Source organism: Pyxicephalus adspersus, unplaced genomic scaffold (genome assembly GCF_032062135.1).
Source record: "Pyxicephalus adspersus unplaced genomic scaffold, UCB_Pads_2.0 Sca136, whole genome shotgun sequence".
Classification (NCBI taxonomy): domain Eukaryota; kingdom Metazoa; phylum Chordata; class Amphibia; order Anura; family Pyxicephalidae; genus Pyxicephalus; species Pyxicephalus adspersus.
In genome coordinates, this window is record NW_027317143.1 from 14,911 (window position 1) to 24,998 (window position 10,088).

General features: G+C 41.2%; 1 protein-coding gene across 1 annotated transcript; it reads left to right on the forward strand.

Annotated features, from left to right (window-relative positions):
* Positions 1-614: 614 nt before the first annotated feature.
* Positions 615-9,266, forward strand: LOC140344895 (C-Jun-amino-terminal kinase-interacting protein 4-like; the record flags this gene model as incomplete). Its single annotated transcript, XM_072432089.1, is given in 16 exon segments — positions 615-644; positions 1,167-1,297; positions 2,139-2,195; positions 2,736-2,909; positions 3,499-3,628; positions 3,740-3,832; positions 3,920-4,087; positions 4,445-4,616; positions 5,322-5,543; positions 5,667-5,856; positions 6,961-7,086; positions 7,171-7,251; positions 7,987-8,054; positions 8,375-8,523; positions 8,631-8,802; positions 9,153-9,266. Coding segments are annotated over 15 exon segments (2,002 nt in total), but the record flags the coding sequence as incomplete, so codon positions are not given.
* Positions 9,267-10,088: the final 822 nt, after the last annotated feature.

Consider the following 10,088-nt stretch of genomic DNA (forward strand, 5'->3'; position numbering starts at 1 on the left):
ACAGTTCATGTGCTAAAATGTCAAGCAATATTCAGGACCACAGAACACCCCCACAATATGTCACACATGAAGAGGGGAGGGGTTCTGCAGTCTGAGAGTTGGGAATATCAGATTCCCTGTTATATATAGAGTTATATCGTCAGAGCCCATAGATGCCAGGAAACGTGCCCACAAAGTCCCTTCCTTGCTTCCTGATCGCCCAATAAATCCCTGCCTGAAATATCCTCAGTGGTCTCAGACAAAAGTCAATGAGAGATTGGAAGGAAATTCCTAAAGTGGGTCTGATGTTCACCAATACACTGGAATTACACCTCACTGCCTCTGAGACAGGAAGTGACTAGAAATCTGAAGAATGGGGACACAGACAGCAACTGAACCCGAACAGTGCAAGTTTAGAAAAATGATGACCTGCCAGAAATCCAGGCGACTCTGCTGTACTGAAATCCCAAACAATAACCTGGCCGTTCCCTTCTACTAGACCACAATGTAAAGAACTGAGGTAGAGCTGACAACATTTATAAAAGATTCCCCCATCAATTCATCTGAAATTTGCTGACAGGTGAATTTCACTCCTTATTAAAACAATGGCTCACTCTGCCACCTAGTGGGAGGAAGCAAGACAGAAATCAAAAGAGGAAGAAGATGTAAGTTACTTTTATTTTATAATATTCAATATGTTCATCCCAAAAACATACTCAAAAAAGGTAATAAATGATTTCTAAAACCTCTCCAAGACTGAAGAGGATAAACATCGGTGAACCTGGGTAAAAAAAAAAAAACGAAATGGATCTGGTCCTGGATTAAAACCGGTTGTAGATGACTCTTCCGGGCAAACTATTCCAGGTTTGCTGGATCACCCAGCTTCACTAATGAAAGTGTATCCTCTTGGAGAGCTTTAATAAATGAATCCTAGATTTTTACTATAGATGGGGAACTGGCTGAGACCTTTATCAGGGTTTGATGGACCAGTCTTCTGGATAGGAACTGACATGGGGTGTCTACTGTAACAAAACACCCTATTTATAAGCAATTGTGGTTATTTTCTGATAAATGGGCTAGAAAACATTTAAATGAAATGACATATAATTTAAACACTCTGGGATGTAATCCAGTAACTAATCAGTGTCTGTTTTGTCTCCATTTCTAAATGGTTTTCTTTACTGAAGAGCGACGTGCCTACAGCTCAGCGAAAGCGGTTTACACGGGTGGAGATGGCGCGGGTGCTGATGGAGAGGAACCAATATAAGGAAAGACTGATGGAGCTGCAGGAGGCCGTGCGCTGGACTGAAATGATCAGGTATGTGTGCAGTCTGATGGACATCATGGAACAAAACATTACCTTGGGTGGTCTTGTAAAAAGATAACAAAAACTTCCTACAAGAAATCAATTTCAAAACAACTTATATTTATTAACTGATTTTAAAATTGTGAATATAAATTATACCTTTGAATAAACATTACCTGATCAAAAGAAAATCTCCAAGCTTATAGAGGTAATATTATCATCTAGGGTGGCTTCAGTTGGTCAGGTCCTAACTAATGTTGTGTCCAAAAAATGGAGTCAGTTGGCTAAATATATTGAATAAATTAATTGAAGTGTTTCCATCAATCGATTTTTCTTACCCGATGGGACTGACATATTCCAACTTGTCAATATCAGGATACATCAGGTTTAGATCATAAAAGATAGGTTTAGGGAACATGAGACTTCATTTTCACACGTGGATTGACCATACCTAGATCCTTAAAGTGGATCTGAGGTTCAACTTTTTAAATTTGTGCAGGATTTATGTCATCCCTGCCTAGCCGATCAAGACGGCCAAGAATAGCAAAAGGAAAAAGATGGTGTCTCCCTGCGACAGAGCTGGAACAGGTGAGTATAGCAGGGTTTGGGTTCGGTTCATCTCCTTTGAGAATCTTTGGCATGTGCTGGACTACGCAGACTACTTAGTCTCTAACCATCAGTACCAGATCTTTGCAAAAAAATAATCCAACTCTGGAAGGAGAAAAATGTTGTGACATTGCAATTGGTGCAATATGATCAAAGCATGCTGTAAGCAAAGCTTAAGGTTTGGATTGTTTAATGAACCAACACCCATCTCAGATTTCTGAAATGTTTTTTTTTTTTTTTCTTCCAGGGCATCAAGAGAGAATCCAGCCATGCAGGAGAAAAAGAGATCCAGCATCTGGCAGTTGTAAGTGGGAGGCGAACATTTCTACAATGCTAAAGAAATGAAATTAGCGAACAGCATCCATTTTGCACATTAGTTTTCCAATATTCTCCTCAGAAATTATTAGACATTTTTTAAACCTGGGTGGGAAGAAGCTGTAGACAAGTTGTGACCTCTGTATTGTGACCCAACTTTTCAGTAACCACCCCAAAAAAACAGTTGGGTGGTTACTGAAAAGTCCTAGGTGGAGCACCCAGCTAAGAACGCTGGTTTTCAGTTGATTATGAAGTGTTGACCTTTAATTTGGTTGAGAGATTTCTCTTGAAAAGCTGTGTCAACGATGGCTAATGCTTTGTTTTCTCAGGCAGTCTGCATCTCTGTGACTATTGGGTTTGTGTTCTTGTATCAATCTATGCAATCTTTATTTTTTGTCCTGGACAATTCTGTAGTCAGAAAAATGTTTTTTTTTGTTTTTTTTTTTTTTACAAAAAATCTCTTACAAGTAAAATCCTCCTGCTTAAAAGAACATTTTTTTAAAATTCAATCTTGTTCTCTCATGTTTAGTTTCAGCCGTCTGTTCAGCTCTTCTGGTACTGCTTCTAAGAAACCCGACTTGCCTGTCAACGTCCGCTACAACGCCCCGACCTCTCACATCACCCCCTCCATTAAGAAGAAGAGCAGTGCCTTAGCCAAACTCCCCAGCGACAAGTCCAAAGCCTTCGACTTTCTTAGTGACGAGTGAGTGGCGTCTTTGTTAGCACATTCACATACAGCCTGCTGTCTGAATCGACCAATGAAGATCAGTAAAGAGATTTGTTCAGCACTAAAAGATTTAATGCAGCCTTAAAGGAAATTATTTTTCTGGTGGGATCTTACACCATGTATATATGTTTGGGAGACATTAGATTTCTTAGAATGCTTAAAATGTTTTTGTAATGGGCTGAAAGTGTGGTGGATAAACAAACTATTTGGCAGCTAACATGTCAGCCTGTTGGAAACTACTGACAAATCTTACTCTTTACCTGTGAAAATGTGAATACAGGAGCTGCCATTGCAGACTTTCTTTTTAAAGTGCATTTTTTGGAGCTGTCATTCTAAGCTATAATAAGTCCTTGACCCAGAACAAGCAGATATTTGCATTTAATATGTACGGGATAGTTCCATGTTAGTTACACATTGAGTTAGTAAAAGGATCATGATGATAGCCAGGAACAGTTAACAATGGCTGTCCCTCTATTTCTTCTCTGACCTGATCCCCTTAAGGGCTGCTGATTTAGCACTGCAATGTTCTGTATTTATTGATTTGTGTCTAATCATCTCTTGACAGTACTGAAGCCTCTCTGGCTTCCCGGAGAGAACAGAAAAGAGAACAGTACCGCCAGGTGAAAGCACACGTCCAGAAGGAAGATGGCCGCATTCAGGCGTTTGGCTGGAGTCTTCCTCAGAAGTACAAACCGGTGTGCATACAATGTTTTAATAAGTATATTATGTTTTTACATGCTTGATACCAGTCTCTGGAGTATTTCAGGATCTTTCTTTAAAGCTATCTGTCCATGATATAATTTCAGCTTCCTAACGGTGGCCAAAGCGAAGGCAAAATGAAGAACTTGCCGGTTCCAGTATACCTGAGGCCGCTGGATGAAAAAGACTCTTCAATGAAGGTGACATTATGGCTGCCTTCTCTATAATAAGGTCAGTTTGTTATTCCTGCGCTCCCAGTAACAGAGACTTTATATATCCTCTTTTAGTTGTGGTGTGCAGTTGGTGTCAACTTATCTGGTGGGAAGACGAGAGATGGCGGCTCAATTATTGGGGCCAGCGTCTTTTATAGCGACCTCCCAGGCTCAGACATGGATGACCAGAAGCCACGCAGCGAGTCCCAAAGCAGTTTAGATAAACTAGAACAAGAGCTGAAGGTGAGTGACCCTCCAAAAAGAACAAACTATAAAAACAAAATATATGGCTTGTTTTAGTACTATAATAATCCGGCTTATCATGCTGTTAAAACATTTGGCTTATTATATCGTAACATTTGTATTAAGATCTAATTATACTGTACTTTAGTGCTTTTGGAAAGTCCACTTTTGTGCACTGCAGTCATTCAATTTTAATGACACTCACATTTGCATATGTGGTGTGACCGTATCCCATTTACTTTCCTTTTTTTTTTTTTTTTTTTTCACATGCCCCAAGGCACACTGCTTTAGCTAACTGTGATGGGGGTTCTAGCTGTTTTATACAGTTCTGTGTCATTATGTATTTTAACCCCTCAGGTCCAGCAGAAAGAGTTAAGGCACCAAGATGAATTGTCTAGCCTGGTGTGGATCTGTACAAGCACACACTCCTCTACCAAGGTCATTATCATTGACGCCAACGACCCTGGAAATGTTCTGGATACTTTTATAGTTTGCAACTCCCATGTACTGTGCATTGCCAGTGTGCCAGGTAAGACTGATTTCAGTACATTGATAATGTCCCTGGATTAATATGCTTCCTGTCCTGCACCATCATTTTTCTGCTTCATCTAGTTCATGCACACTTTTGTTCTTTATCATTTATAACATTCCTATTTCATGTACAGCCTTACCCAGAGCATTCCTGCTTGCAGCTCCGTGTAATCTAGAATGTTTCTGCATCATCTGGAACACTTTTAGAGCAGTAGTTAGAACCAGTGCTAGTCCGTGGCCTAGGCTGTGAACGGGTGCTGGTCAGTGGCTTTTAGGTTCGGGCCCATGGGTGACGGGAGGTGGAGGCGCCGGTGCCCCTCTTTGCTCTGCTCTGGAGCTGGTGGAGGTGTGGCAGAGGGGGCACGGGTGGCTCTGCTTGCAGGGCAGCTGCTGGCAGTGGTGGAGCGGTGTATGTGAGGCTTGCACTTCTCTGCCTTTCCTGGGGGCCTGGACAGCACACTAGCTTTCTTACGTTGCTCTGCTGTTCTCAGCTGGTGTGCTTGACTGGAGGGGCTCGGGGTGGCAGAGTGGCGTAGGAAGATCATGTACCGGCCCGTGGCAATATTTTGTGGTCTGTTGCCGGGCTCTGCTGTTGGAAAGGTTGGGGACCCCTGATCTAGAGCAAATATTATACACAATATTGTCTGTAATGATGGTACATCTTTTCTAAATAGCTACTGGTTTTGTTTTTTTTCTTTTGCAGGTGTTATGGAAACAGACTATCCTTCAGGAGACTCCACCAAACTAGATACAGACTCTGGGCAGGCTGAGAAATCTTCCTTATCAGAGAGTCTAGTAAGCAGCACCTCTTCATCAGAGCAGCCTGTGGGGGGTGTCCGAGTCACTGTTGCCTCTGCAGAGGAATCAGAGCCCCCCTTACCACAAACTGCCAGTGTTATTATTACCGAGGCAGAGTGCAATCCAGGTGAGATTGGGATGTTTAGGTAGTTGGTTTAGGTTACTGATCAAGCGAATCAGATTTGGTGGGAAGGTTTAGAGGCAGGTAATACACACTGCTAACAAACACTCCTTTTGATTATGATGACAGATCCTGATTCTACCAATACTGAGCTAGATGACAATGTGCCCACAGCAGAAGAGGCAACTGAGGCCACAGAAGTGGGAGATGGCACCACAGATGATGTGGCAGATATTCAGGCTGGGATCTATACAGAACACGTCTTCACAGACCCCCTGGGTGTACAAAACACAACAGAGGATTCCGGCTGCCAGCCCAGGTGGGGGTCATTTACATTACCAGGTTCACATTTGGTTAGTCCGAATGCCAAAACATAACCATGTACCCTAAGTAATGGTCAAAAACTGTCCAAACCTTGCGAAATTTATATGCTTATTATAATATAAGGAAATTTGTTTCTAATCAGAAACCTGGGATCTTATGGACAAAACAAGAACTAATGCAAAAATATTTTTAAACATTACTGATTGTTTTGTCCAAGAGATCCCATGTTTCTTAAAAAAAAAATTTTTTTTAGTTCTAGTTTTAAAACCATTTATGGGCTCGCCTCTGATCTGATGTACTTGTGATTTTATTAAACAATGAGCCCAGGCCTCCAGCACTTTAGGGTGGTACTGGTGATGTTACCTTACTTTCTACAGTGCTCAACCCAGAAATTTTTTTTAAGCCGGTTGGGAGGACATTGTAGGTGTGTAAATTGTAGATCCCCCTTTATTGTGACAAAACTCATCAGTAACCACTCATAAACAGCCGGGGGGTTGCTGAAAAGTGCTGGGTTGTGCACACAGCAAAAAGGGGCCGGGGAGAACACTGCTAGCAGAGCTGGAGGCTGGAAATCCCACAAAAATACACATTTGCATTGGATCAAAGTACATTTTTGCAAGATTTCAAGCTCCCTGCTGTGAAAACTTGGTTGTTGTGGAGAACACTGGCCACATGTTTTTGATAGATCGTAAAACCAGGTGCCCTTCCTAGGCTTCTTCTCTTCCCTCCCTGATATGCCAGTGCACCAGGAGGTAAGGCTAGGTTATACTTTGCTTTTCTTCTTCTCACTCATTGGCTCACACCACCCACAAAAATTATATTTATAGGAGTTACAATCTGCATGAATAAAATGTACTTTGTGCATTAAAAAGTAAAAGTTGAAGTTAAAATGTAAGGTTTGATGCAAAAAAAAAAAAAGCAGCAGCAGGTATTAGAATATTTGACACTGTGAGCTCAGCAGTGAGATTACGGACAATTATTTTGCACTCTTTACTGTTAGCCCATAAGACATTGGCGAAGGGTGATATAGATGTTGTGGAGGAAAGTTGCAGCCAAAATACTGAATGATTTTAACACCTGGCTCTCTCTCATCCTGCAGCAGCGAGTCGGACTTATACAAAGATGGAGTGGCGACTCTTCCCAGTGAACAGGACTTGATGAGAGAAGAAGCCCAGAAGATGAACAGCCTGCTGCCTACAATGTGGCTAGGAGCGCAGAATGGACAGTACGTTTTGTTCGCCCCCTGCACTGTTTTGTGGGGACGGTTGTATAAAACAAATGCTTTGATTGACAAATGTTTATTTTGCAGCTTGTATGTACATTCATCTGTCGCCCAGTGGAAGAAGTGTCTGCTCCAAATTAAACTAAAGGATTCCATTCTCAGTATTGTGTAAGTATAGCCTGTATGGGAAAATGGAGCGGTGTTTAGAGTATTGCTAACCTTTTAGTGTTCACCTGAAAACTTGTAATTATTCACTATGGCAGTTCGTTATTTTATGTAGGTTTATTAGTTCTGGTTCATGTTCGTGTGTTGGGCTGAGCTAAGGGATTCCCATTTATTTGAATAGGCTGCCTAACACCCTGCTGCTCATTGAACGTGCATGCTTTAGGGCAGGTTTGGGCAAACTTTTTTAGTCAGGGGCCACAATCTGAAATAAAATTTGACAGAGGGGCCTGGCCAATCGGAGAGTGGGCGGGGTTATGCCCTCATGACTGGCGCCACTGAACATGATAGCATAACCCCACCCGCTCTCCCATCGCAGATCTGAGCTTGTGGTGGGAGAGTGGGTGGGCTGTGTCACTGAACACAACACGCTCACTCTCCCATCGCTGGCTTAGAACCTGGGGACATATTACGCGACTCTAGACATCCCAGCTGGGTCCTTCTCCTGACCAGAGCCGCGGACCACCCAAAGGGCCGGAGAAACATCCCTATTGGGCCGTAGTTTCCCCATGCCTTCTTTAGGGCCACTGGCAAGGTGGCAAGTGTTATCACGGTGCACCAATACTTATTAAATTTGATAACCTTGCAGTTTGTTTTCCTAATTTAGGAAATTCTTAAAATAGTACTCAAAATTTTGTTACTAATCTCCCTCTGAAATGTTTTTTACTTCATATATTCCAGCCACGTTAAGGGGATTGTATTAGTGGCACTTGCTGATGGAACACTGGCGATCTTTCATCGAGGAGTTGGTATGTAAAATACGCAGGAGCAGAGTACAATATCTGCATATCTTTTATCCAGAGTACCCTTTTACTTTCTAGACATCTAAAGGGAGGCTTTATCTTTTTTGAATATTTTTAATGGTTCAGAAGACATTATAAATAGTCATAAACTGCCAATAAATATTCTTCTGACTCCTTACTCTATATATTGATGTCTTTGTCATTTTCACTGTGTTTGCCAAAATTGTGCGCTGAGCATATTACATTGTGAACAACAGTTATTACAATCTGATCTATTTATCTGTTTAACTTTGTAAATGTTAAGATTTTTTTGTTTTGTTTTTTAGATGGCCAATGGGATCTTTCCAACTATCACCTCCTTGATTTTGGTCGTCCCCATCACTCAATCCGATGTATGACTGTGGTGCATGAGAAGGTCTGGTGTGGATACAGGAACAAAATCTACATTGTGCATCCAAAGACGATGAAAATTGAGGTGAGCAGGGAGGTTTCTTGGCCGGCTCTGACTGCGGTAGAACACTGTCTGGGTTGTCTATTAATAAGCTGAGCATGATTTTATTTGTATGTTTTCCATGTGTCCAGAAATCTTTTGATGCCCATCCAAGGAAAGAGAGCCAGGTGAGACAGCTGGCTTGGGTCGGCGATGGTGTTTGGGTTTCTATCCGGCTCGATTCGACATTACGGTTGTACCATGCACACACCTACCAACATCTGCAAGATGTGGACATTGAGCCCTACGTTAGCAAAATGCTGGGTAAGTTTGTACATTTTGTCACACTTCAAAAAATTGATACTTAAGGTATCAATCGTGTAAATAGTTCTGCTAGCAGAGTCACGTTTTAGACACCACTGAGCAAAATATTTAAAATTAAACTGCATTTTCATGCACAATTCAGCTATCCTTTGTGCCTTCTTCACCTGAGCTAAACTAAGTCACCCCCTTCTCCACAGATCTCCAGCAGAGTGAAAATCTACATTGGAAACATGTATTGCAGCAGAAATCTGCTTTTTGTTTTTACTGGTCTTACTTTACTGATTTTTTTTTTCCTTCCTTTCCCTGAAATCCTGATTTATGTAACATGGTTGTAAATTAATTTTTTTCAGGCACTGGAAAACTGGGATTTTCCTTTGTTAGGATAACAGCGCTGATGGTGTCCTGTAACCGGCTTTGGGTGGGCACAGGGAATGGTGTCATCATCTCTATCCCCCTGACTGAGAGTAAGTATAAATAAAAAGACGATGAATATACAGAGAGATATGAGATCAGAACACCAACATACCTGCCAGGAATTCTGTAGACAAATCCACAACAACAGTGTCATAAAACATAAAAAAAAATCCATTTTGTATTATATTTAGGGGTGTTTAGGGAGAGTTAGCCAAGGGCAAAGGTTTAAAATTGTTCATTTTAAGCCCTGCAATTATGTTTCCAGTTTTGTAATCTTTAATTTAGGAAAGAAGAAGAATGATTAATGATATATTGGCTGGAGATTATTCCTGGAGGCATTAGATTGAGAATAAGACAGAGTAGATCTGTACATTGAGGGTCTGCAGGATGTCGGGGTCACAGAGACAAAATTAATGGAGACAAACTTTGTTGGAATACCTTTTCCATTTCATGAGCTGGGTGGTGGAGCGTTCTCCTAAAAGCATCTTCTGCGACTTCTATTGTAAGTTAGGCAAGTGCTAATTCTTAAAGATAAACATACAGTCATGTGTAAAAGTAAGTACACCTCATAGAAAAGGGTTTTGATATTTTAAATCTATACATTTTAATTCATGCAAAACAATAAAACAGAAATAGGCAAAGGTTTGTGTGCCAATACATGGAAAGATGAATAATAGATATATTAGATATAAAAATATGTGAGGATGTTTCACTCTGTATAACATGACCGGTTGGTGAGGAGCAGAAGCTTCTTACAATCTGCATGGTAGCAGAACGTGAAAACAGAAATTCAAGGTTCGGTTTAATTATCGCTTTGCTATGGAGGTGTGTGATGCCAATATCAAAAAATGTTCCATAAGGCCCACAAAGGA